Below are 27,105 nucleotides of genomic sequence, written 5' to 3'. Positions count from 1 at the left end.
CCTGGACGTCTCTTCATCATCGATCTGGACCAGCTCACCTGTGGTCTGTCTCTCGGTGACTGTCCTCTCTCACAGGTAAGTCCTGCTGGACGAACTGCTGTTTGTAGTTGACTGTTTTAGGTGTGTCCAGGTGTGTTCAGGTGTGTCTAGGTGTGGTGAGGCATTCCTTCCTGTCTTTGGCCGCTGCAACAGTGCTGCTTCTTGCTCCGATTATGTTTTTATATTATTCTTCATACTTTGTAAAGATTATATTCTGCTTCTCTGCGGTAAAGTGAGCCGCTCTGCAGCCAGACTTGTCCATAGTCGTGATTGGTCAGATGTCGATAACACCGCCCAATTCATTTGTACGTGCTCATACTCAGATAAGACAAATCTGGGTTGACTTACCGAGTTGATACCATCATCGTAGGACCGGTTATCCTGAGTGTGGTTGTTAGGGTTAGTCAAGCTGGATCTCTGAAAGATATCCTAGCTATGTTAATCTCGCTTCTTAGTACAGGTCCCAGGTCTGTTCAGGTTTGTTCAGGTGTGTTTAGGTGTGTTCAGGTTTGTTCAGGTGTGTTTGGGTGTGTTTGGATGTGGTCTGGTGTATCCAGGTGTTTGTAAATACTGAGAGAAGCTATTAGATATTAGATTTAATGTAAACGAATTTGGGTTCATTAATTTAATTGTTGCTGCAGCACTGATACAACATGAAGGAACACAGAAGGTGAACACCTGAGCACACCTGGTTTTAAACATTAACACACTGCAGGTGTCGGACTCCAACTCCCATGATGCTCATCTCTCGCTGCCTGCGTCTCATCCTGAGTGACATCATCACCCCATCCTGTTTACATCACCTCCTGCTGGAGTTCTTAGGCACCACCCTCTTCCTGTCTGCCAGCCTGTCAGGTGTCCTGATGCTTCCGGCAGCTGGACTGGGTCAACCTACCAATCAAAGCGTCCTGTCTGCAGTTCAGTCTGGACTGGTACCTGTCTCACCTGCGAACCCCCTGCAGGTGGTGTTGATCTTTGGTCTGTCTGTTGCCATGGCAGCGGTCTGTGTGGGCGGGGACGTTCACTTGAATCCGGCAGTTACTATAGCGATGGCCCTGACCCTGAGGGTCCCCCTGTGGAGAGCAGCTCTGTATGTGATTGGTCAGCTGCTGGGGGGCGTGGCCTCTGCAGCGCTTCTGCTGGCTCTGACCGGAGACGTGACGCCTGCTCTCAACCAGGTGAGTTTAGCGCCGCCTGGGAGTCCTGGCAGCCAATCAGAGAGCAGGGTTTTCTGTGAGTCACATGTTTGTGTTCAGGTGTCTGCTGGCGTCTGGCTCTACCAAGCCGTTGCCGTGGAAACGCTGGTGACCCTCCAACTGATCCTGGTTGTTATGGCGACCACTGACGTCCCCCTGCCGACAGTGGCACCTCCTCTGTTGGTCGGCCTGGCTGTCAGTCTGGGTCACCTGGTGGCTGTAAGTTCTGCCCACCACCTGTCCATTTAAACCCTCCTGTTTGTATCTGTTCAACTACTACTAGTACTACTGCTAGTACTACCACTTTCACTACTACTACTAAAACTACGAAAACTAAAACTACTAATGCTGTCACTGCTGATACCACTGTTGCAGTTATAGTAGTTCTATTTGTTGTCGTCATAGTTGTTGTTGTTAAAGTTGTCTTTTTGTAATTGTTGTTCTTGTAGTTTTGTTTTAATTGCCGCATTTTTTTTGTTGTCTTTGTTATTATATTTATATTTATATTGTACTTTAAACCACTTTAAAGTTCTACATTTTTTTGTCCAATAGCTCTACATTAAAACTGACTCAAGTAGGAGGCACGTGATTGATCCATTTACTGCAGAAGAAGAGTCACATGATGCCTTCTTTTATGTGAACAGAGTCTGAAGAAGAAAACCTGGTTTACAAATAAAGTTTATAAGCATCGTCCATTATCTCTGACTGAAGTTTAGGTTTAGTTGAGCTGACAAACAGAGAAAGTTTGGATTTGTTCAACCTGCTTCATAGTTCAGACCTCAGCTCTTCATGTTAACATCATTGAACTCTGAGATTTAAATGTTTGATGGCGCAATAACAACAGATGATTAGCGCTTATTAACTTCTAATTTACAGATTTGTGTTCAAACCTGCATCATGTGACTCAGACTTTGTTTCTCAGTTGAGTTCGACAGGTTGTGGGATGAATCCAGCTCGATCCTTCGGCCCGGCTGTGATCACACTGGACTTCACCGACCACTGGGTCAGAATACTCACACTGACACACAATAACACGTGCACAGACACACACTGTAACAAACACACAAACAGTAACACAGCAACACACCGAATAACACACTGAGCTCTGATTGGCTTGTTCTCTCCAGGTGTTCTGGGCGGGGCCTGGTTTGGGGGCGTGTCTTGCCGCTCTGCTGAACGACCTGCTTCTGCGGCCAAGATGGCGTCGCCCTGGAGACTGGTGGGCGGAGCTTAAACGGCTGCACGTGCTCACTGAGAAGCAGCAGCAGGTGGCGCTGTCACACCTGCAGTAGCACACGCATCATTATTGTTATTATGTCTCCTTGTTTCTCTGCATTTTTCTGTTATTTCTGAACATCTGACGAGCAAACGTGTCTGTTATTGTGAGCAAATTAAAGCTCAGTTCGCCAAACTGGTTAAAAACTGTTGTGTTGTTTCTTAGTTCTGCTCCTTTGGTTCTGACTGGAACGTCTCAGTGAGGGTTCCAAACCTGACAACTGTTAGTAAAGACACTTTATCATCATTAACATCTCTACAGAGCTTCTACTGATCATTTGTTGAGTTAATATTCACAAAAATTCAGAGCTTCTATTTATGATTTAATCATTTCATATCATCTGTGAACACACCATTAAATTAATATCCAACTATTCTGATAATAGATTATTTAGTTTGAGTAATTTCATAAAAACAGTCTATTCAGTGATTGCAGCTTCTTCAGGGTGGATGTTTTCTGGTTTCTTTCCTCCTCTATGACAGCAGTCTTTGGACAAAACAAGGCATTTGAGGAAATGCTAATCCACATTTCTCACCATTCTCTGACATTTTAGAAACAAACAGCGGATTGATTTATGCAGAAAGTTCTTACAGAGTCGCAGCTCTAATTCCCAGCAGCAGCAGCAGCTGGATGTAGCTGATAAGCTGCTCTCAGAATAAACAGCTAAAGGGTTAAAGACACTCAAACCGGAGCTCAGCCAGCACACTCTTACTGTTATTTACCTGAACTGGATAGTTTTATTGGCTCCAACAACACAACATCATATTTTTTTTAACTTCTTTTTAAACCCACATGTCACTGTTGGCTGTTGTTTTACAGACTGTTATATGAGTTTTGATATTTGCATAATTCGTCATTCATTAAAGTCATTCCAGCTCTGAGGTTTAGCTGTATTACATGAGCAATGACCCACACATTAATGGTGAGTAAAAATAATCCATGACCACCCAGCTGGGTCCATTTTTAAACCAGTGTTCTCTGTGGCAGAACTTTAGTAACAGTAAACAGTGTAAAGCTGAGTCTCTTCTTCCAGAGTGTCCCTGAACTCACCACAAACAACAACAAAACCACAGATAAACAGACTTCAGCTTTAGTTCCTGTTAACAGGAAACAGCAGCTCAGTGGTTAAAGTGAAGTAACCAGCTGCCAATCATCTGTCAGCATGAACTTTGCGTTATCAGAGAGTTATTATTAAAACTGAAGCTGCTTCAGCCTCCACAGTCAGTCAGTCAGTCAGTCAGAGAGGTGAAGACAGACAGATGAGATGTGTTTGTTCAGGTGTGTGTTCAGGTGTGTGGTCAGCTGTGTGATGCTGTGTGTGTCTCTGAGTGTGTGTCTGAACCTGCTCGATGAAGCTGTGACGTTCACGGGACCAACAGGAAGTCTGTTTGGGTTTTCCATCGACTTCCACACCATCAACAACAGGTGAGTTAACTAAAACAAACTAATTTGACGAACCTACGATCTTACACATTTTGTGAGTGACTTAACGAAATAGCCAACTTAACTAACCTGCCGTCTAAGACCATCAGCAAGTATGTTGACTAAATTAACTAACTAACCTGTTATCTAACACCTTCAGTGAGTGAACTGAAGTAACCATTCTAGCTAACTATCATCTAACACCGTCCTCAACAGGTAAACTAAAGAAACTGACTTAGTCAACCCATCATCTAAAAACCATCAACAAGTTATTTACTAATGAAAACACCCTAACTAACCTATCATCTAGCAACATTAACAAATGAGGTACCTGAAGAAACTAATCTAGTTAACCCTCATCTAACACCACTGATGACTAAGTTAATTGAAGCAACCAACCAAACTAGTCCATCATTTAACATCTCCCACAAGTTAAGTGAAGTCGTCAACCTAACTAACATATCATTTAACATCTTGAACATCTAAATTAACAAAACTAACTGACTTCACTAACTCATCATCTAACACCTTCAATGAGTAAGTTAACTGAACTAACCGGATAAAGTTAGTTTAAGTTAAGCTGACGAGACATTTGAGGTCTTCACTCTCTTCTGTGTTCCTGCAGGTCCTTCGTTGTTGTCGGAGCACCTAAAGCCAATACCAACCAATCAGGAGTGACAGAAGGAGGGGGCGTGTTCCTCTGCCCCTGGTCACCTGGCAGTGGGGCCTGTGACATCATTGACTTTGACCCAACAGGTGAGTGTCAGATTTTTTCTGCTCACAGGTAAAGACCAGGTTAAAGAAAATATGCTGTCGCCTCTGACGCTGCAGGCATGAACTTTGTGACCGACGGTATTGCACCTGTTTTACCTGTCATACCTGTCTTGCCTGTTGTACCTGTTTCGGTTGCCATACCTGTCTCACTTGTCATATCTCTCGTACCTGTTGCAGGTGATGAGGTCCACAGCAGCTCGGCTCTGACCTTCCACACCTTTAAGAGCGGTCAGTGGTTTGGAGCGTCGGTTCGGTCGGTCAGCAGCTCACACTTATTGGTGAGAACTGTACCGTTGGTGCTTCCTGCAGGCCGATCACCTTGTTACATGAACATCACTCACTGTAATGCTGTTTACTTGCCAGGCGTGTGCGCCGTTCTTCCAATGGAATGTTCAGAGCAGAGGGATGGAGTCAGGCAAGACACCTGTGGGGAACTGCCTCCTACTGGACCACCAGACAGGAAGCTCCACCCCCTTCTCCCCCTGCAGAGGAATCTTGATGGAGGACGACTACAAACGGATGAACAACAGTAAGACGGACAGAAAGACAGGTGGAAGGACAGATAGACGGGGGAAGGACAAACAGTCTGGGTTTTGTTTCAGAGTCTCTGTCTTTGTTGTCTAGGAAACGACCAGCGCTTCTGTGAGGTGGGCTTCAGCGCTGACATCACCAAGGTAAGCAGGTGGGGGCGGAGTCACTCCTGTGGGTGTGTGATCACTGTATACCTGATGATGTAACAGCGTCTCTGCATGTCGCAGGACGGTCGCCTCATCCTTGGAGCTCCAGGAAGCTTCTTCTTCCAAGGTGAGTGGACACACCTGCAGGTGTGTGCTGACATCACTGATGGCATTACCACTGATTATCACTGCGCTTATTTCAGGTCAGGTGTTCACAGTGGGGGTGAGTGACATCATCAAAAGTGGGCGGAGTAACAGTCTAATCCAGAATGTGGAGGGCATCAGCCAATCAGATGAGAGGGGAGGTTACGACCTGTACCGTGGTGAGTATTCCGAAATGCATACCTGTGACGAGCCACATCGGAGCTTACAGAAAAAACAGTGTTACTATATTTCCCAGGATTCAGAGCTTGTCCTGTACAATGCGACAGAAACTGAATGGAGTTCTATGTTCCTGTGTGTCAGGTTATTCAGTGGCCACTGGTCTTCTGACTGGAGACTCCACACCAGGTCAGGATGATTTAATATAATGAAACTCATTTGACTCAATAATAGTCCGTTTATCAATAATCAATAAGCACCGTTTATGTTTCAGATTATCTGGTTGGCGTTCCAAACGACAGGAACACAGCAGGAACAGTAAGTCCTGTACAATACAGTCCACTGTGTTTTGGTGTTCAGGTTCTGAGTTCTACTGTTCTCAGTTACTGTTTTGTGTTGCAGGTAAAGATCTATGACGGCAGAAGCAGTGGAACTTTGAAAGTTCATCAAACCTTCCTGGGAGCTCAGGTGGAGCCACAAACTGTTAATGCAGAGTTGTGTGTCTGTTTCCTGTTCATGTAGAGTTGTGTGTCTTTCTCCTGTTAATGCAGAGTTGTGTGTCTGTTTCCTGTTCATGTAGAGTTGTGTGTCTTTTTCCTGTTCATGTAGAGTTGTGTGTCTTTTTCCTGTTCATGTAGAGTTGTGTGTCTGTTTCCTGTTAATGTAGAGTTGTGTGTCTGTTTCCTGTTAATGCAGAGTTGCGTGTCTGTCTCCTATAGGTGGCGTCCTACTTTGGACACAGTGTTGCAGTGACTGATGTAAACGGTGACGGGTGAGAACGTATGCTGTCAGACATCAGGACAGTTCTGTGGTTCTGGTTCTGGTTCTGGTCTAAATGTGGAACCTGTATGTGTTTCTGTCCAGCCTGGAGGACGTTCTGGTCGGAGCGCCTCTCTTTATGGACAGAGTGATGGAGATGCCACAGGAGAGAGGACAGGTTTGATATTAGTTCAGCTCGAGTTGTCAAACAGTCGGAGCATAGGTCTCAACTAGTCTGAACTAGACCCAACTAGAATGAAACAGTCTCAACTTGTCTGAACCAGTCTTAACTAGTCTCTACCTGTCTGGACCAGTCTCAACTAGTCTCAGTTACTCTGTACTAGGCTTAACTAGACTCACTCAGACTAAACAAGACTGAAACAGTCTTAACTAGAATTAACCCATTTTAACTAGTCTCTACTCATCTGAATCAGTCTCAACTAGTCTGAACATGACCCAACTAGTCTTAACATGTCTCAACTAGTCTATATCAGCTTTCATAAACTTTTCTAACTTCTTCCTTCTGCTCTCAGTATTTGTAATTTGAGCACTTTCATGTTTGTTTATCTGTTTATTTTGTTACTGTTATCGTCTCCATGGTAACTGGTTATGTCTGTGCAGTCTCCTTGTCTGTACTGTCTCCATGGTAACTTATGTCTCTTTTCTTGTCCAGGTGGTTTTGTACCTGCAGAAAAGACATGGCTCCTTCCCCCGACAGCCAGACCAATCACTGATTGGCCCTTCCCTATATGGGCGTTTTGGCTCCGCCCTCGCTGGGCTGGGTGACCTGGACATGGACGGTTACCAAGGTAGCCAGTTAAACATTACCTGTTCAGAGTTATCTATCACTAAAGACAAGTCCAAAATGGCTGCCGAGCTTTAACTTGTGATCTAAGCTAGCACGTAGCACCTAGCAGTTAGCAGGACCAACATTAGATGATATTTAGCCACAGCAGTGTCCTTGTATCCAGCAAACTGCTTCCAGCATGCCTTGCACCACAGCTACACCTGTTAGCTAGTACAGTTCCTAAACTGTGGCTGTCTGCAGACGTGGCCGTCGGGGCACCCTGGTCTGGCGTCAGTGGGCGGGGCCAGGTGTTCATCTACCTGGGCAGCAGTAATGGTCTATCAGCCAAGCCCTCTCAGGTGATTGACAGCCCGTTGCCTGGCAGCAGGACGGCGTTTGGTTTTTCCTTGAGATCGGGAAATGACATTGATGAGAATGGATACCCAGGTACACTCAGGAGTTATTGATTATTGCAGATCAGCAAGGAATAATCAATAACAGGCTAAACTCCTGTCTGTGTGTAGATCTGCTGGTTGGAGCCTGGGCTGCAGACCGAGCTTTCCTTTACAGGTGAGACCTCACTGAAAACTGAATTTAACCTCAGCAGATAAATCCTGTTTACAAATTACGGATTGCATGTATAGATTAGCTCAGTCACCTGAAGGAGGTTTTATTTTATTCTAACAACAGAACAGATTAACAGAACTAATGAGACTCTGAGTCTTCAGCCAGTCGCCTCTTAAAAAATTAGAAGTGATTTTTTTTAGTTTAACGTTGTGTTTATGAGTTTAGATCGCAGGCGGTGATCCGGTCCAGAGTTTCCGTCTCTCTGCTGCCCGACTTCCTGAATCCAGACGTCAAACTGTGTCATCGAGGAAACACACCTGTGTCCTGGTAACTACCGACCAGTCCCTGCTTTGACTGTTAGAGCAGCCTGTAACCTCAAACATTTAACTTATTGATTAACTAACTGAACTAACAGTAGTTTCTGTCTCACTTTTCCACACTGTGAACTCATGTTTGTTCACTGTGAGTCCAGTTTTTCTTCACTGTGACTCATTTTTCACTGCAATATAAAGTCCTGCACCTCTATGGAAACAAAACAACCACGAAGGAGGAAAGAGAACCCAAAAATGTCTTTTCTCAGTATGACACAATTATAAAATGATTTCCAAAAGTTTCAGAAAGACTCCCAGTCTTTGAAACAGCCAGTCTTATTTCCAAAAATCCATTTTATCCATGATGTTTAGTTGCAATCAAATATATTTTTGCATGTTAGACAACATGTGGGAGTCAAGAAACAGAAAAAAAAAAGTCTTCATTTATTTTACAAAAATGCGAAAAGCCTAGAACCAACATGTCCAACATGTTTCCAAGTGTCCAGGTGTTATTGACACAGGAAAAAAGTGGAAGCTCCACATATTATAGATATTTAAATATTTATATTATACTCTACTATGCATATTGTTGCAGAAAAAGCTACTTCTTTCATGAAGCAGAAAACAGGTTTTATGATCCCGGACAAGCCCCAAAGGCATGCTGTGGAAAATCACACAGGAGTAGTTCAAGGACCATCTAAAAGTTAAAAAACTTCTATTAAATGATAAATGGTGTTGTTTTAAAGTTGTTTTCCTAAACCTCTTTTTGTGAATCAGCTGCTAATCAGGGACTGTCAGCATTCTCTAAAAATTACATTAAATGTTTAAGTAAATCTAATTTTAAGGGCAGATGTTCTGTGTCTCCTCAGTTTTGTTATCCAGATGTGTGTTCATGTGTCTGGTCACAGAATTCCTCAGAACACAGGTAATGTCACCAGAAGACATGTCCTCAGGTATATCTGTCCGAAGGTAAAGGTGTTTTCAGGTACATGTGTCTTCCTTGTTGTCTGCTACATAACGTTTCCCTGTTATTGCTGTCATTTTTTCCGTCACCCTGCCGATTGGCTGAGGCAGCATTGTGGGTGGAGCTACAGCTGGACAGGATGAAGCAGCCAACAGCACGACGGACCTTGTTACTGTTGACTAATCAGCCGCAGGAGATGATGAAGCTGACGGTTCAGAGGGAGGTGGGCGTGGCATGCATCAACCGTACTGCCTACCTGAGGGTGAGCGACAGAACAGTGAACACACAAAGATGAAGAACAGGTGAACAAAGTCACACCTGTGTTCGCGTGTGTGTCTGCAGTCTGAAGCTGAAGTTCGGGATAAGTTGAGTCCGATCTTCATCTCCATGAACGTCAGCCTCCTCAACACGACCCAGCATGCTTTGCTGCATGGCCAGACACACGCAGCCACACAAGTGAGTTTAAGACACACACACACACACACACACACACACACACACACACACACACGTTTGTACTGATAAAAAAGCAACTTGTGTTTTCACCCTGAAATCTCAAAACCCGTCCTTACAGAGATGGACAGACATGATGCTCATGAAGTTAAACAAACTGTGTGTATCTTTGTGTGTGTGTGTGTGTGTGTGTGTGTGTGTGTGTGTAGACCAGGATCATTCTGGATTGTGGCGATGACAACATTTGTGTTCCTGACCTGAAGCTGAGTGCTGAGCCGTGAGTCAATAAAGATATTACCCCAACAAACATCACAACAAGCGGAGAACAGAAGAGCTGATTGTGTGTGTGTGTTTGTGTGTGTGTGTCAGTGTGTCAGACAGTGTGTTGGTCGGTGGGGATCAATCGGTGCTGTTGTCGGTTTCGGCAGTAAATAACGGAGAGGGAGCCTACGAGACTGAGCTGGTGGTTCGACTCCCTGAACACACACACTTCCAGAGCAGTCAGGTGACACACCCACACACACACACACTGCTAATAATGCTAATGCTAATAAAACTACATCCATAGCCATGAGAAAATTGTTTGATAGTTTCGTTTAAATGCATCGGATACAAACCTTAATGAGAGCAAATAGTAAAAACACATGAACCATCTGCTGCTGGATCAGAACAGTCAGATCCATGATACCTTTGACCTCCTGGCTGCCCTCTTCTGAGGCGGGTCCATCTGGACCCTCTGCTGGAGGCTGTATGACCAGTGGTTGCTCTTGTTGCTTCTTGGTCTAAAAACACCTCGACTCCCCTCAGCCTGCTCTGACGGACCTACACGGTTTTACATTGTTGTATTAGCTTTAAAATTATGGTGAGCCTTGATAAACTAGTTCATGTTGTGTTGTTAGTGTTTATTTTGTGTTGTTTCCAGTGTTTACGTTGTGTTGTTAGTGTTCACGTTGTGCTGTTGTTAGTGTTTACATTGTGGTCTGTGTGTGCAGGGTGTAAACAGGCCGGTGTGTGGTCAGAGGAAGGACAACCAGACCATCTTAGTGACCTGTGACCTCGGTAACCCCATGAGACAAGGACACTCGGTAAGTATGTTTGTTACCATGGAAACACTCCTGGACATGTGACCATCAAACTGAGGTCTGAACCAGGAAGCAGGTTCAGTCTATCCAGACTTTCTCTTAGCTGGCTCAACATAACCTTAACCAGCTTATCCTGCTGTACCTGCACAGCCAATTTAAATCTAAACTCTGAACAGAACCTGCTCCAGACTAGGTTAGCTTCTCAGCTTTAGTTACCATGGTGATGCGGCTGTGCAGCATCAGTTACCATGGTAATGTAGTCACATTAAAATACGTTTTATCCATGTGCAGCTGCAGACTCGTCTCCTGTTCAGCGCCGCTCACCTGGAGCAGGTGGAGAGTCACATCACCTTCGTCCTCATAGTCTGCAGGTAATTATCACCTCTGTTGATTGACTGGAGGCTGCTGGAGTCTTTGTAAACATGATATCTGTCTGTGTCTCAGTAAGAACTCAGTGAGCGCGTGCAGTAACCAGGTGAGCGTGAACGTCCAGGTGAGAGCCGAGGCGACGCTGGAGATTAGAGGGTAAAAAAAATACCCGTTGTTTCTCATTTCAGCTTTAGCGCTGATTGGCAGACTGAACACTGAGATGTCTCTCTGCAGAGGCTCCACCCCTCCAGAAGTGGTCCTGCCCCTCCCTGACTGGAAGCCTGCAGTGCATCCTGAGAGTCTGGAGGAAGTAGGTCCGCTGGTGGAGCATGTCTACGAGGTGAGACTAGTGTGAATTCAACATGCTGACCTCCCAGAGGTCAGATCACAGTGACTGACTGTAGGCAGGGTGATGTAAGGTGCTGCGACAGATCCTGGCTGACTTGCTTCAGTGAAAACAGTTGGATGGACAATAATAATATTGATGATATTGATACTGATAATACTATTGTTCTGCAGCTCAGGAATCAGGGTCCAAGTTCGGTCAACGTCCGGCTGACGGTGGACTTCCCTTCCACATGGCGACATCACTTCCTGCTCTACGTCTTTGCCAATGCTACAGAAGAATCGCTGAGCTGCTGGACCCTGAATGCATCACAGATAGACCCGTTCAAGGTTAGCAACCTGTCCGCCTGCCTGTCTGTCCATCTGTTCGTCCGGTCGTCTCTTCAATTCATTTGTTGTTATATCGCAATAATTCACACAATATTTCATCTCATAGAACTTAGCATAAGTCTCTGTATTAAGATGCTGTTATTGACTATCAAGTGCAGTACTGAGATCCAGCAGGACCAGTATAGAAACCAGTGAGATCCAGCAGGACCAGTATAGAAACCAGTACAATCTGTCTCTGTCTGTCTGCAGCTGCTCAGTAACTCCTCCAGTGTGTCTGCAGTGTCTCCATTGGTCCAGCAGGAGGAGACAAACTCACACAGACAAACTGTCCATGTGGTAAAGCTTGATTCAATACAGTTACAAACACTTGTTACCTGATCAATATCAGTTCAATATCACTGATCAATCGTTTATACATGCGTTTGTGTAGAACTGCAGCAGCAGTAACGTGAGCTGCATCAGGTTTGCATGTGATGCCATGGCACTGGAGCGGGACTTCAGTGCTGTCATCAGAATATCAGCACGTCTGTGGACACACACACTCTCACAGGTAATGACACGCACACACACACACACACACACACAGATGAGGGTGATGATGTCATGTTTCTTCCTGCAGACTCCGTACTTGAACTATGAGCTTGTTTCCTCTGCCTCCTATGATGTCATTAACACATCATCAAAAGTGCAACCACTGCTGCTGCAGAGTGGACACACACAGGTAATCACACACACACACACACACACACACACACACTGGTATTAACACATTTATTGAAAGATTTCTCTGTGTGTATGTGTGTGTGTTTGCAGACTCAGCTTAATGTGACGTGGCGTCCCCCTGATGGACAGAAAGAAGTTCCTATTGGCTACATCATCCTGTCAATCGTCTCTGGACTCCTCCTCCTGTGCCTGCTCTGTTTCATCTTCTGGAAGGTATCAATCAATCAATCAATCAATCAATCAATCAATCAATCAATCAATCAATCAATCAATCAATCAATCAATCAATCAATCAATCAATCAATCGAGGTGACCAGACTCTCATACATTGATGTCTCTAATGAACTGATGAGTTATCAAAGATGCTAAATTGACAGATTTTGATTGGAGTTTGGTGTCTCTTTACTGGCTGAGCGATCGACTGGAGCTGGTGGTGTTAAAGGCTCACTGAGTTTCCTGGAGTTGGCTGGTTACTCTGAGGATCACTGACCACCATGTTGTTTTCTTACCGATGGTGAAAAATTGTTTGTTTTTTTAAAATGGCATTTGGGACAAACATCGCTACCTAATGGTTAACAGGAGATCAAACCAAACTCCATTCAAAATTCTCCTAATTTAAAGATTGTCTGCACAATGACTAGCTGTTGCATGTTACTCTGTGTGTGTGTGTGTGTGTGTTTGTGTGTGTGTGTGTGTAGCTGGGTTTCTTCAGGCGAACTCGCCCCCCCACTACTGATGATGATGATGATGATGATGATGATGATAATGAAGAGCAGCGATTGGCTGAGGAGAGTCACATGACCGAGTAACACGCGGCGTCACATGATGAGTGTTCGCAAAACGAAGATCTGATGTTTTTGTTCACTTTGGTAATTGATGATTAAATTCTGTACTGCAACATATTTGTTGATGAATTTCACTGAATGAACGAGAGTAAACACACAAACAAACAAATGGAAAACAAGAGTAAGCAAACAAAAGTAAACAAACAAAAGAAAAAGTAAAGAAAGAAAGAAAGAAAGAAAGAAAGAAAGAAAGAAAGAAAGAAAGAAAGTAAAGAAATTCAACTTAAATCAGTTTTATTTATATAGTACCAATTCACAACATGTGCCATTTTGTAACTTCACGTAGTGAAGTAAAGACTTTATAAATATAAACAGAGAACCCAACAACCATCCAGTTTCCTTTGGATTCCCTCTAAGCAGCAAAGAACCATAAAAACCTTCCCTTTACCAGGACGCACAAAATGTAAATTAAAAGTAAACAAACAAACAAATAAACTCAAAGCTTAACTAAAAAAAAAAGCTGAACAAACAAAGCCAAAGTAAGCAAACAAAACAAAAACTAAAGTATTTTTTTAAAAATACATAAACAAAACAAAAGTAGACAAAGAAAACGAAAAGTGAACTAACAAAACAACAAATCAAAGATAAAAGTAAATTTTAAAAAAAGTAAAAACTGAAACAACTGTAACAAAACTTTACACACAAGAGTAAAAACAAAGACAAAGCAGAAAACAGGAAGTGGAACTGACAGACAGAAATTCACAGTGATCCAAATACAGCACAGCCTGACAGACTTAACTGAAGGTTTGGAGACAAACAAACAAACAAACAGATAAGCACAGCCTGACACACACAACTGAGGGCTCAGAGACAAATAAATAAACAAACAGACAAACAAACAAACACAACTGATACAAGCGATTGGTTTCTGTCATCTGAGAAACTTATCTCCAAGGTTCATGATCTTAGGCGCTGGTAATGTTTTTATCCCTGAGCGTCGCCTCTCAGGGAGTGCCTCCTCTCATCCTCTGTAACCCCGCCTCCTTTGCTATGATTGGCTGACTGTAACCTCTGCCTAGAAAAATGTCGGTATATGATTAGTGGAGCCAACTGGGGGCGGTCTACAGCCTGTGAGACAGAGCTCAGGGAAACAAACACTGGTGTCAGAAGGATTAAAGCAGATTACAGAACAGCTTATAGCAGCAGAGAAGAAGAAGACAGCGCACACACTCACACACACACACACACACACACACATGCACAGGCACACAGAATAATTGGACCAAACTTGACTTACTGGACAAAACTGGACTTACTGGAGCAAACTGGACTAACTGGACGAGCTGGACTAACTGGCCAAACTGGAGTAAGCTGGTCCAGATGCAGTGAACTGAGCCCAGCAACAGGGTCTAACTGGACTAAGCTGGGCGGTGGTGCTGGTGGTTCTGGTGGTGGAGGAGGGTTAAAGTGGACTGAACTGGTCCGAACTGGTCTGGGGACAGGACGCGGTCTAGATGGATGGTTTCCAGGCATACGGGGCGGGGAAGGCAGGTGGAGCTTTTGACCCTCTGACCTTCATTCGGCAGCCGCAGACAGTGGTCAGGATCCTCTGCTGGGTGAGTCTGATGCTGATTTGAGGATGACGTAACGATGACGTCACAGTTATTGGTGAAATATTTCAGCATTCAAACTAAACGCACCAGGTGAGGTGATTCTGGACTCACCTGAGAGGTCAAACATGTGTGACCTCTCAGGTGAGTCACAGTGACATTAACACTTATGACTGACTGCTAACATGCTAACACCACCCAATAACTGCGAATATGCTAACACAAATGAATAACTGCTAACATAGCAAAATATCTGTCAACGTGCTAACATCACCTAATAATTGCTAATATGCTAACATAAACTAATAACTGCTGACATAGCAAAAAAGCTGTCAACATGCAAACATAAACTAATAACTGCCAACATAGCAAAATAACTGTAAACATAAGTATTTGATAACATGCTAACATAATAAAAGAGATGCTAACATGCTAAGTGCATTATTCAGTCAACATCAGTTTCTGGTAATTTGTTCAGTGTAATGTTTCTGTCATTGGATCTGAATGACGTCCAATCACAACCAAGAACAGAACAGAAGAGATTTTATCACAAGCAGCTAAACAAGAACTAAGCAACATCAAGTCTAAAACAATACATATTTTGAATGAAATCTGGTTCTGTAGACATCCGTGCAGCCACGCAGAACCTGAATATAATCAAGTCTAAATTAATCTGTTTGTCCTGGTTGCTTTCTGGTTTTGGTGTTGTTCTGGTTAATCTGGATTTGGGTCAGTTTCTGGTTCAGTTCAGTTACAGATGGTTCATTTTCAATCCTGTGACTCAGTCATGAGACTGGAGTTAACATTCCTGAGGCTCAACACAAGACTCAGGGACAAAACCTCACTGTTCCACACTGCTGCTGCTCTGATTGGATGCTGCACAGAGGAAGTTGTTTGAAGATACATTCAGCACGGTGAAACATCTCTAGAGAGATGATGTGCAGGGTTGTGTGAAAAAGGGTTTAGAGACTGTAAAAATGTAAATAATGTGGAACTTTCTGACTGTCAAGCTGTTCATTGGTTTTCAAGTCAGACTGTTTTCGCAACGGACAGTTTTTTGGTGGTTTTATTTCCTCCACTGGCAGATTTAATATTTTCATTTGCGATTTAAAAGAATATTTATGTTGTTTGCAGAGGGGCAGTTGTTGCAGTGTTACACTAACTGACATCAGATTAATGTGATCATACAAAGTGCTTCACTCAATGGCCAGTATTAATTTATCTCGTCATTATTAATCACATTTTGAAAAATCCAAAAGACGCACTTTTTAGTTTTAACAGTTAGCATTTAGCCTGTTGCACTGAGAATAAATGTGCCCATTAGCATTGAGCTAACTGTCTCCTCCTCCAGCTTTTCTCCATCGTGATCCTGGGCTGCGTCGCTAACGAGGGTTACATTAACCGACCTGAGGAGGTCGAAGAGTTCTGCATCTTCAACCGCAACCAGTATGCCTGCAACTATGGTGTCGCCATGGGAACACTTTGCTTCCTGTGCTGCACTGCTTTCTTGGCGCTGGACATTTATTTCCCTCAGATAAGCGCTGTGAAAGACCGCAAGAAAGCAGTCATGGCCGACATCGGTGCGTCAGGTGAGACTCCGCCTCTTGTGCTGTTGTGATGGCCCTTACCTGTTTGTGTGTTAACACATGCACAGCTAACCCCATGTGTTACCTTTGTCTTCTGCAGCTCTGTGGTCTCTCATCTGGTTCGTGGGCTTCTGTTTTCTGGCCAATCAGTGGCAGGTTTCTAAGGAAGAAGACAACCCTCTGAAGGAAGGAGCTGATGCTGCCAGAGCCACCATTGTCTTCTCCTTCTTCTCCATCTTCACCTGGGTACGTACCTGCTCACCTGTAGCCTGACACTCTGCTGCCACCTGCGCTTCTGTGAATCATTGATGTTGGTGGTTCAGGGAAACAGAATATGTGATATAAACAGATTATTTACAAAGTCTTCATGCTGATGTGCACCTTTAGATTGCCACTGAACTCACACAGGCCAGAGTTCAAAGATCAGGGATTAAAGTTCCCATGAAATCGCATTCAGTTTGCTGTGTTTTTGTACATGTCTGGTGCTGTATGTCGCACCGAGTACCTCTGACCCAACAATGACAAAACAGTGTTTTTTCAGATAATCTTAATGGTGTTTGACATGATAACATTAGAGAACAGATGACTTTTCCTGTCCTCATAGCTTTATAAGAATTGTGTGTCCAATTAAATGCTTTGTTGACCTTAAATAACTCTTTGCTCTGTGAGGTTAAATTTCCGTTTTTTTCAGTGAAGTTTTAAAGAGAGCCACATAATGTCTTGATGAATGATTTTTACAGTAAATAGGTAAATTCTCTGACTTCCTCCCACAAGTCCAAAAAGATGTTGAGGTTAATTGGTGATTCTAAATTGTCCGTAGGTGTGAATGTGAGTGTGCTTGGTTGTCTGTCTCTACGTGTAGCCCTGTGATAGACTGGTGACCTGTCCAGGGTGTCCTCTGCCTTCATCCTAAGTCGGCTGGGATAGACTCCAGCCCCCCACGACCCTAGTGAGGATTAAGCGGTGTATAGATAATGGATGGATGGACATATTTTAGGTGACATGTTAAATTTTACATGTCACATTACAATTTTCACAAGTAACACAGAGGTGTGCATGAGTATGTTGTATGTGTATATTGATATTTTGAAATATTCTATGTGACATGTAGTTTGATATGTTGTGATATGTAAAGCTATATTTTGACATTTCCTTATATATTGTGATATGTTATTTATGTGTATGATGTGTTGTATGTTGTGTTGTGATATATTGTATGATAAGTTGTGATATGTCATTTTATATTGTGATATGTTGTGATATATTGCGATATGGTGTGGTATATTGTGATATATCATGATATATTGTGATGTGCGGATATGTTGTGATATGTCATAATTTATTGTGATATATCATGATATATTGTGATGTGTTGTGATATATTGTGATATAGCTTAATTATTTTTATATGTCATAATTTATTGTGATATATTGTGATGTATCGTGATATATTGCAATGCATTGTGATATGTTGTGATATATCATAATTTATTATGATATATTGTGATATATCATGATATATTGCGATACAGTGTGATATATTATGATATATCATGATATATTGTGATGCGCTGTGATATATATTGTGATATGTCATTATTTGTTGTGATATGCTGTGATATATTGCTATATGGTGTGATATATTGTGATATGTTGCATGCAGGGAGGGCTCACTTTGCTGTCGTTGGAACGGCTGAAGAGAGTCTCCTTTGAAGAAGAATACAACAAACTCTTCATCCCTTCTCTCGCCTGAAACACACACACCTAACATCACCTGTCTCCTTCAGCCAATCAGAGACAAGTGTTTTTGTGCTTCCAGTTTCTTCATCAGCTCAGCGTGGACTCTGATTGGCCGCTTTAAGAGCCTGTCTTCCAAAGTGCCTTCCTATTACCGTGGTAACAGAGAGATGCTGTTTCCTCAGATTCATGAACTATACCATTTGTGTTCCTATTACAGTGATGACATAATGTCTGATATGATGTCATCATGTGAGTGTAATGATGATGTGACATGAAGATTAAACGTATAAGCAGTTAAAGTGTGTGGTGCATAAAGAATTCCTGGTCAGTTGCCTCCTGCTGGCGCTCTGATGTTACTGTACTCATCATGTTTGTGTAACATGTATGTTGACATGGTGCATAAACACGGTAATCCCTGTGTTCAGGATCTCCTACAGTCCAGCTTCACCATAAGCATACACAAAAGGATTCCAGCCCTTCAGCTAATGCTAATGCTAATACTCGGTGAGCAGAACCACAGAATCAGTCTTTTGTTTTACAGCACGATCTCATGGACACTGTCATCAGTTGTAACCATGGTAACTGCATGCCACAAACAAGGTGACAGCTGCAGCTTTGAAACACTGAGAAGGTAAAGAATCCAAAAAACACCCTTTAAGTGTTCTTTCTGACAAGCTAGAGCTCTTTATGTGTTCTGTTTGACAGGCTAACTCTCTTAACATGGTCTTTCTGACATGCTAACACTCTCCGTGTGTTCTTTCTGGCATGTTTACAGTGCATGAATGACATGTTACTGCGCTTTATGTGTTGTCTTTAGAATGTTAACTCTTTTTACTTGTTCTTTCTGACATGTTAACGCTCTTCATGTGTTTTGTCTTACTGACTGACTCTCTTTATGTGTCCTGTCTAACATCATAACTCTCTTACATGTTTTGTCTTCACGCGTTCTTTCTGACATGCTAATGCTCTTCATGTGTTCTTCTCAGCATGTTTACACTCTTCGCATATTCGGTCTGACATGTAAACTCTCTTTACATGTTCCTTCTGACATGTGTTTCCATGTTTCTGCAGGCCGTTCAGTCCCTGCTGGCCGTCCACAGATTTAAACTGGGAGCCGACTCTGTCACCTTCAACCAAGACTACGTCGACCCCAACCAACAGGAACCTGTGGAGGCTCTGCCCACAGAGGAGTAGAACTTCGCCATGTGTGGAGGCGGGGCTTACACAGTGTTGCATTCTATGTAGTTTGATGGTTATTTTCAATTGTTGTGATGTGTTCAATCCACTTTATTGTTAAAACAACAGAATTTGAAAAAAAAAGAAAAGAAAAAAAAGAACAACACAATGTTCCAGTTTGATGACCCTCCACCAGGGGGCGTGTGCTCTCAGTAAGCAGCCAATCAAAGTCCAGAACAGTAACTTTAAATTTAAATTTTTAAAGAAAACCTACAACAGGAGCCATTTTATAAGAACAATGCTAGCTTGTTAGCAACACAGTCCTGCTAGCTGCCAAATATTAACCGGTTAGCAATGAAATATAGCCAGCTAGTTAGCTAATGTTAACCTTTAGCAAAAAGCTTTGGTTCGTCACGGATGAATAACCTGCTGTCAATCATTAGCTCTCTAGCTAACTTTCACATAATTTCCATATTAAAGTTTGGCTAATCGGCTACTGTTTAAGTTGAAATAATGACTGCACTAACTGCTTTCAATGTAAAAACAAACAAGATCCGATTGTTTTAGATGCTTGGAATTTAAAATGAGATGCCATCTTGTTTCATCCACTTGTTGCGATCAAAGAAATGTTTGTTCTCCAACATGGTAACCTGTCTTTGTTTTTCCAAACATTTCTCAGAAGAAGCTCTAAATTATATGAACATGGAGCAACAGCACCACCTGTTGGAGCAGCAAATCTGGATCACCTTGTTAATATTTATTAAATTAAATAAACCACACGTTGAATTTTTATGTACATGCGTCAAAGTCATGACTGAGTTCTTCCCATCAGATTCTGGATTCTGATTGGCCGCAGTGCTGCTCAACATCACTTTACAGTGCTGCTCAACATCACTTTACAGTGTGTGGGTTCAATGGTGCTGTTTGGTTTTTATCATTTAGTCTCAGTGTGTGTGAGCAGAGAAACTGACTGTTGGTGTGTTTGTCTGATAATAAACAAGTATTTACTCTCCGGTTGTTTGTGGAAACTTTTTTAAATGCGACAACTGTCAGAAGGACTGAAACAGTTATCTGCACTGAAGTCAGTAAAATGTGCAAAGACTGAAACATTTCTAATAAAGTTTTTATCTTAAACTGCAGGATTCTGAAAAAAACATAGAGAAACAAAAGGGATTTTACAAACACACAGCTTTAAACTTTCGTCATGTCAGATTATTGCAGCCACAGGGATTCCCCATGATGATGAATAATTAAAATGCTCTCAGTCAGATTCATCCTAGACTTTGTGTATTGTGTGTTTTGTCTCTGTCTTAGCAAATGAATGAAACAGGAAATCCCTTCAGGGAGGTGGAGAGTAACTGTATCTGTAATGTAGCTGTATGCTGTTCCTGTGTTGGAGGATCAGATACATACTTAAAGGATTATTTACCAGACAAACTTAAACCTGCCTCAGTTATGTATTGTTTCAGTTCACGGTTTGCAGCTGAAATAAACTTTGTTTTTCAGTAAATTCAAACTGTCCTTACTAAATTTGGAGAATGTAAACTTCTGTGTTGGATTGTTTTTAGGCTGTTCCTTCGTTTATGGAGCAGAAATCAAGTTTTCTCTGTTTTCTCTGACGTGTTCAGTCCTGCTGCAGTCTGAGCTGGATTCATAGAAGAATGGATGAATGGATGAATGTGTGAGTGGAAGGACAGATTTAGCTCAGTGCTGCTGATGGATTAATTATGGAATAATTGCTGCCTGTTGCACAAAAACTACACGAGCTTAACGCTTCAGATGAGTCAGAGCTGAGTCAGTGTTTACAGTCTGAACAGGGAGGAAAGTGAAAGTAAAACTGTGACCTGGTTTGACTCCGGTGTTTAGGTTATATAACAGCTGCTGTGTTGATCAAATGCGTTAATAAAAAACAAATCCTAATTAGTTTGTCAGCATTTTATGACATAGATTTTTCTTATTCACAGTTTCACAGCAACTGCAGTATCAGTGAAAACACATTTCATCGTCTTATTGTAAGCAGCTGCAGGCGATTATTATCAGTTACTGATTTGTTTTCAGGTACTTAATAGGTGAAGTTTGTCTCCTAGACTCTTTAACCAACAAAAGACTGGATGTTTTCTTAAATTAACTTCAAACATTGAAATGCATCTATATTTAAAAAAAGAAAACAGAAAAAATAGACTAAAATTTGCAGAAAAATATGAATAAATTTCCAAAAATATTAGCAGCATATCCAAAACCCAGAACACAGTAAATTAATCAAAAACATATCAGTGATACGTTTGTTTATATATCAGAAAAATATGAATAAAAGTGCCCGAACAACATTAGAGAAAAGTCATAAACTTCCTAATAATATTTCCAGTAATTAGTAATAACCAGTAACGTCCCAACAGTGTTGTTAATGTTGTAGTATTAAATATTTCGTTAATATTTTTAATTATCTATCACAAAAATGTCTAAAATGTAAGAAAAAAACAAAACAAAACAAAAAAAAAACCCCATTATAATTCAATCATCTTCTTAAAAGCATTGAAGAGGCAGACCAGTCTGAATCTTAGAAGGACAATGTAGGTCAGTTAAACAAAATTAAATATATCTGTAACAAATTTATTACAATGATTTAGAATTAAACTGTAAATATTTCAAACTGGAATTAAAACCAGTTCAGAGTTCAGCTGCAGATATTCGGTATATGTAGTGTGAACTGTAGAAATCTTTGATGAGAAACACAAAGACTAGTTGTAACAGCATTCACTGCTGAGAGACAGTTGGTCAGGATGGTCAAGAGTCAACCAAGAATCACCAAAAATCAGGTCTGCAATGAATGAGAAGCTGCTGGAACACAGCTGTCAGTGTCCACGGTGTTTTACATCAACATGAGCTGAGAGGCTGCATGAAGAAGGAAGTTCTTCCTCGAGAAGCAGAACCTTAAAGCTCGACTGAAGTTTGCTGCTGATCACAGGAACAAAGAAAAGACCTTCTGGAGGAAAGTTCTGTTGTCAGATGAAACAAAAACTGAGCTCTTTGGCCACAATGACCAGAAACATGCTTGGAGAAGGGGGCGGGGCCTTTAACCCCAAGAACACCAAACATATCATCAAGCATGGTGGTGGCAGTGTTATGCTCTGGGGCTGTTTTGGTGCCAGTGGAACTGGAGCTTTACACAAAGTAAATAATAATGAAGAAGGAGGAGGATTACCTCCACATTCTTCAGGAAAACCTCAGATCATCAGCCAGAAGGTTGGGTCTTGGAGGCAGTTGGGTGTTTCAACACAATAATGAACACAAAACACTAATCTAAAGTGGTACAGAAATGAGCAAATCAGGCTGTAATTAGGGTTTTAGACCAGTTTCCCCACAGCCTTGAATTAAACCTCATCAAAAGCCTGTGGACTGTGATGAGGAAACAAGTCTGTGTCAGAAAACCAGCAAGTTCAGTTTTTCTGCACCGATTCTGTCCAGATGGGGGTCAAAGATACAACCAGAAGCTTGTGGACAGAAACCAAAAGAACCTTACTGAGGTGAAAATGGACAAAGAACATTTAATCAAGTATTAGCATTTCTGTATGTATATTTTAGACCTAGTAAATTTTGTCATGTTTCCAGGCGACCTATAATAAATCTATGAAAGAACCAAAATGCAGGATTGTTTTTAAGTTTGTGAGTTAAAGGAGTCATTGTTTGTGTTGAAGTAAAGTTCAGACTGTGACTTTTATGATGCTTTATTCTGAGAAAAAGGTACAAAAAGATTCCAAATAAATATAAATAAATAAATAAATAAATATAAATACGGAATGTAAAAACATAAATATAACTATAAATATTAAATATGGAATGTAAAAAAAATAAATATGAAAATGTCCTTAATAAATAAATAGATTAAAAAAATATAAATATTTGTTGGTTGCATTTTCGCTAAATGTCGCCCAGTCAGTCTTCAGTGGGCGTGGCCATGGTGGTCCTCGGCAGGCATAGTCATGTGACATCAATGGGCGTGGCTCCATCTGAAGCAGGCGTGGTGTTTCTGCAGGGCGGACTTTAGGACCCAGAGCAGATCTCTCCTCAGAGCAAACCAACCACAGGCGGCGCTGTCCTGTGACACACACACACACACAGACCCCTTAGCTCTGATTGGCCCACACTTTGACTGACACACTGAAGGTCCAATCACTGGACAGCATGTGTTTACAGTGTTTACATTAAAGGCATCGTTTTCATCAGTTTATTTATCTTGTTTGCTTAGTTTATGCTTAACTCATTGTTACTTACATGTTATTGACAGTGAGTCAAAGTTTGTTAATGCAGTTTAATGAAAAAAAGTTTGTAAAATTTACAATTTGTGTTTGAAATCATAAAATGTGTTTGTGTGTTTGCTTGTTTGTTGTTGTTTTTTACCTGCTGCTCGACAAGGGTTGTCACTTTGCTGAAGTACGAGGACAAAACGACTGAAGAGCTCACGTTGGACAGCTGCAGAGACACAAAGTGAATACATGAATGAAGGAATTAGTGAATAACTGAATAAATAAAAGAAAAAACGAATAACTGAATAAGTAAATAAATAAATACATGACTAACTGAATGAATGAATGAATGTGTGGCTAAATGAATAAAATAATGCATAAACAAATGAATGACTGACTGGATTAATTAAGAAATGAATGGCTGAATAAAAGAATGAATGAATAAATGAATGAGTGGGTGAATGACTGAATGAATGGTTCTGGTACTCACACAACTGCCATCTTGCTCCACCAGCCGGTTCTGAAGATTCTGGAAGTTGTCTAACTTCTGCTCGTCCCAGTTGACTCCGCCCTCTCCAACAGGTAAGTCATGCTCCTCGAACATTAGCTCCGCCTCCCGCAGGGACTCGTACACTACCCACAATACATGGCGACACTGCAGAGAACCAATCAGACGTCAAGGTGTTGCAAACAAACTTAACATAAAGAATGCAGCTGTGTGACTGGCTGAGAGGCTCCGGTCAGAGGCTTACCTGAGAGCGATTGGGGAAGACAGAGTCTGGTAAGGAGACGTTGACATTGTATGGCAGGCACTGGACAGGAAACGCTCCCCCCTGCAGGACAGACAGAAGGTTTAAACATGGAGGCTGCAGCCGGCGGAGCATCGCGGCATGTGAGGGTCCAGGTCGTACCATGTCTCTGAGCAGGTGGTGGGCACTCTGCACCACGTTTCCTGGCAACCAACATCTCGGCCTAGCGACCGCCATCAGCTGGAGGCTGCAGAGCTGCAAGACGAGGAGGAGGACTGAAGACGGCGTCATGGTTCTGGTTCTGCTGGTGAACGGATCCTGGATTCTCAGGTGTGATCTCAGGCGTGTGCTGTGTGAGCCGGCAACCTCAGGTAAGCTCAGGTAACCTGGAATGCAGAGCAGTTAATTGGCTGGATGTCAGGACCAATCAGCCAATCAGAGGCCGTCTACCTGAGTGAGTCATCAGACTACAACGAGTCTGATCGAAACCACAGCAGCAGAATCCGCCGCCAAGTGAGTCACCTTCAGCTGATTCACTGGATTTTATTTTGATTCCTACAAAATTTATCTGAAGCATCAATAAATCAACCTGTTGGTGTGACCATGCTTCATATTTAACTCATCATCACATGTTAAATTATCTGTCATGTTTAGTGGTTAAATATATATTAATATTAAATCAAATTATTATTAAAAAATTGTATTTTAAATTTTGTCAGTGCACATCCAGAATATGATTGTATTATACATAACATATACGTCTATCTTTTTATGTGTTATTATTGGGTTGAAGGAGCAAGAAGATACATGTCCAAAAGTATGTGGACACGTAAGTATGGCTCTAATATTGAGTTAGGCCAAAGTTTGTCCACATATTTTAGGTTAAATACAGTTTTGCTTTAGGAGAATTCACCTAAAATGAACTGAACGACCAAAATCACGTGAACAAACTCTGTGTTGATGCTATTAGTTACAATGTTCGGTTGTCCACATACTTTTGGACATACAGTGTATTTTCTCCATGTCGACACTATATGGTCAAAAATATGTGGACACGCTTTGAGCTCCGTATTAGTACAGAATTGACTAGAACAACAGCATGTGCTACACGGATGACTGCTGATACAACAGAACAACATTAAAAGTAAAACAGCGAAATAAAACGAATCATTTCAAGAGTAATATACCAACACAGATGCCTAGAAATAGAAAGTGATATCAGAGGTAAGAAAATGATATAGTAGTAATAAAATAGTAATAAATGAACATCGATCTGGTTATCCATAAAACTGAGGTGAACTCTGACCTGCGAGTCGTCGTCGGGACGTCAAACTGAATTTCAACTCTTCGATCAGCGCGAATATTTGTAGCACGGCGAGGTGACGTATTCGGACGCTCGGCTGGCATTCGTCGTAATAACGCGACACTCTTTCCATGCATCAGGTTCCACCATGACGGCGGTGGAAACAACTCGCTCAGTTTCAGCGAACGCCATCAGCTGATGTTAAAAAACCGAGCTCGGGTTTAAATGACGAAGACGAAGACGCCTGAGATGAGATGCGTCAGTGAGTCACTGATTAAGTTGCTTTAAGATGAAATGAAACTTAAAGAGCAGCTTCTCCGCTCAAACTGTCTGTGATTCTTCTTCTGCATGTGTGAAGACTGAGTTCAACCTCCGACCTAATGAACGTCAGACCTCATTTTTGCTTTAAAACATGTTATGGATAAAAACAGGAGTGAGAACTGAATGTTTAAGAGCTAAACTGTGAAATGTACCTTTTTGTTTTGTAACTACATGGTTTTCTACATGACTTTGGAACAATGAAGTTTATCACCACACATGAAAGATTTTAGAAAGCAGGAGCTGAAACTGTAAACCTCAAACCAGACTGATCGATAATCAATTAATGATAATGATGATAATAATCAGTCAACTGTAGAATAAAATATAGACCCAAAAAAGTGCTGAATAAAAACCAGAAACAAAGTATATTTTTCTGTTTAAACCTCAAAAATCTCAGAGTCGGTTTTGATTTGAATCTTTTCAATGATTTTTCTCTTTCTCTGTTTTCTGCAGAAGGTCTAAGTTTGAAAGTAAAGTGTCATCAGAACTCTAAACACCTTGAAACACAAAATGGACAGAAGAAAACAACTTACAGTCAGAGAGGATGCGCAGGTTCTGCAGGTTCTGGAGGTTCTGGAGGTTCTGGTTCTCCTTCTGTGTGCTGGTTGTGGTTCTGATGAGCATGGGGACATCTTGCAGTTTATATACAATTTCATGCTCAGAAACTGGAAACTGAAACTTTGATGTCTTCAAAGCAAAAAGTGAATGAAGTCTGGAAATTTCCCTTTTCGCGCCCTTCTTACAATGCGGGCTTCCCTCAGTGAGTGCTGACACAACACAACACAACACAACATACACAGCAGGAAGTGTAGATGGTGAAGAGGAAGCAGAATTATGGATTTAGTGCTGGATATATGTTAGTAAAATACACTAAAATAAATCTCCAAAAGTATGTGGACAACCTCAGCCTGTTTAATATGGAGTTTACCCTAAACCGTGTCTATATAATTTTGGCCATCACGTGTTTAGTTCTAGCTGAGAAAAAATTAAGTATATAGACATGACTGTAGCTAAATGCATGATTAGATTATTAGCTCAAAACCCTGTCCACATGTTACTGGACATACAATGTTTAGTTTGAGCTGACTTAAAATATATAAAAAGTATATAGACAGCTGAAGAGTTCAACCCCATGTATTACAATGAAGTCAAAGTGTGTCCATATATTTTTGACCATCTGGTGTTTTCTTTATTCC

General features: G+C 41.7%; 4 protein-coding genes across 4 annotated transcripts; 3 read left to right on the top strand and 1 right to left on the bottom strand.

The window, feature by feature from the left end:
* Positions 1–776: 776 nt before the first annotated feature.
* On the top strand, positions 777–2,527 carry LOC103370780 (aquaporin-1-like). Its single transcript, XM_008299932.1, has 4 exons — positions 777–1,217; positions 1,296–1,454; positions 2,158–2,238; positions 2,363–2,527. Exons 1-4 carry the CDS (start codon positions 777–779, stop codon positions 2,525–2,527), a joined length of 846 nt encoding a protein of 281 aa, XP_008298154.1.
* Positions 2,528–3,813: 1,286 nt separating this feature from the next.
* Positions 3,814–13,297, top strand: itga2b (integrin, alpha 2b). The gene is made up of 31 exons (XM_008299924.1): positions 3,814–3,936; positions 4,559–4,689; positions 4,885–4,985; positions 5,071–5,236; positions 5,332–5,381; positions 5,466–5,511; positions 5,588–5,707; positions 5,850–5,894; positions 5,980–6,023; positions 6,108–6,173; positions 6,425–6,477; positions 6,570–6,642; positions 7,138–7,273; positions 7,513–7,698; positions 7,776–7,821; positions 8,044–8,145; positions 8,999–9,054; positions 9,204–9,355; positions 9,436–9,549; positions 9,756–9,823; positions 9,916–10,051; positions 10,539–10,631; positions 10,920–10,999; positions 11,073–11,153; positions 11,232–11,337; positions 11,517–11,672; positions 11,922–12,008; positions 12,103–12,222; positions 12,292–12,393; positions 12,486–12,608; positions 13,094–13,297. The coding sequence occupies exons 1-31, from the start codon at positions 3,821–3,823 to the stop codon at positions 13,202–13,204; spliced, it is 3,066 nt and encodes a 1,021-aa protein (XP_008298146.1). The 5' UTR covers positions 3,814–3,820; the 3' UTR covers positions 13,205–13,297.
* A 1,083-nt stretch (positions 13,298–14,380) lies between these two features.
* On the top strand, positions 14,381–18,415 carry syngr1a (synaptogyrin 1a). The gene is made up of 4 exons (XM_008299923.1): positions 14,381–14,796; positions 16,142–16,379; positions 16,477–16,622; positions 18,040–18,415. The coding sequence occupies exons 1-4, from the start codon at positions 14,695–14,697 to the stop codon at positions 18,127–18,129; spliced, it is 576 nt and encodes a 191-aa protein (XP_008298145.1). The 5' UTR covers positions 14,381–14,694; the 3' UTR covers positions 18,130–18,415.
* Positions 18,416–23,148: 4,733 nt separating this feature from the next.
* On the bottom strand, positions 23,149–26,533 carry LOC103370779 (interferon beta-like). The gene is made up of 6 exons (XM_008299931.1): positions 26,443–26,533; positions 24,448–24,671; positions 24,289–24,369; positions 24,027–24,191; positions 23,691–23,762; positions 23,149–23,388 (listed from the first exon to the last, which is right to left on the bottom strand). The coding sequence occupies exons 1-6, from the start codon at positions 26,531–26,533 to the stop codon at positions 23,281–23,283; spliced, it is 741 nt and encodes a 246-aa protein (XP_008298153.1). The 3' UTR covers positions 23,149–23,280.
* Positions 26,534–27,105: the final 572 nt, after the last annotated feature.

This window comes from Stegastes partitus, unplaced genomic scaffold (assembly GCF_000690725.1).
Source record: "Stegastes partitus isolate 25-593 unplaced genomic scaffold, Stegastes_partitus-1.0.2 Scaffold1481, whole genome shotgun sequence".
Taxonomy (NCBI): Eukaryota; Metazoa; Chordata; class Actinopteri; family Pomacentridae; genus Stegastes; species Stegastes partitus.
The sequence above is the reverse complement of the archived record's forward strand: the minus strand, read 5'-3'. Positions and strand labels throughout refer to the sequence as shown.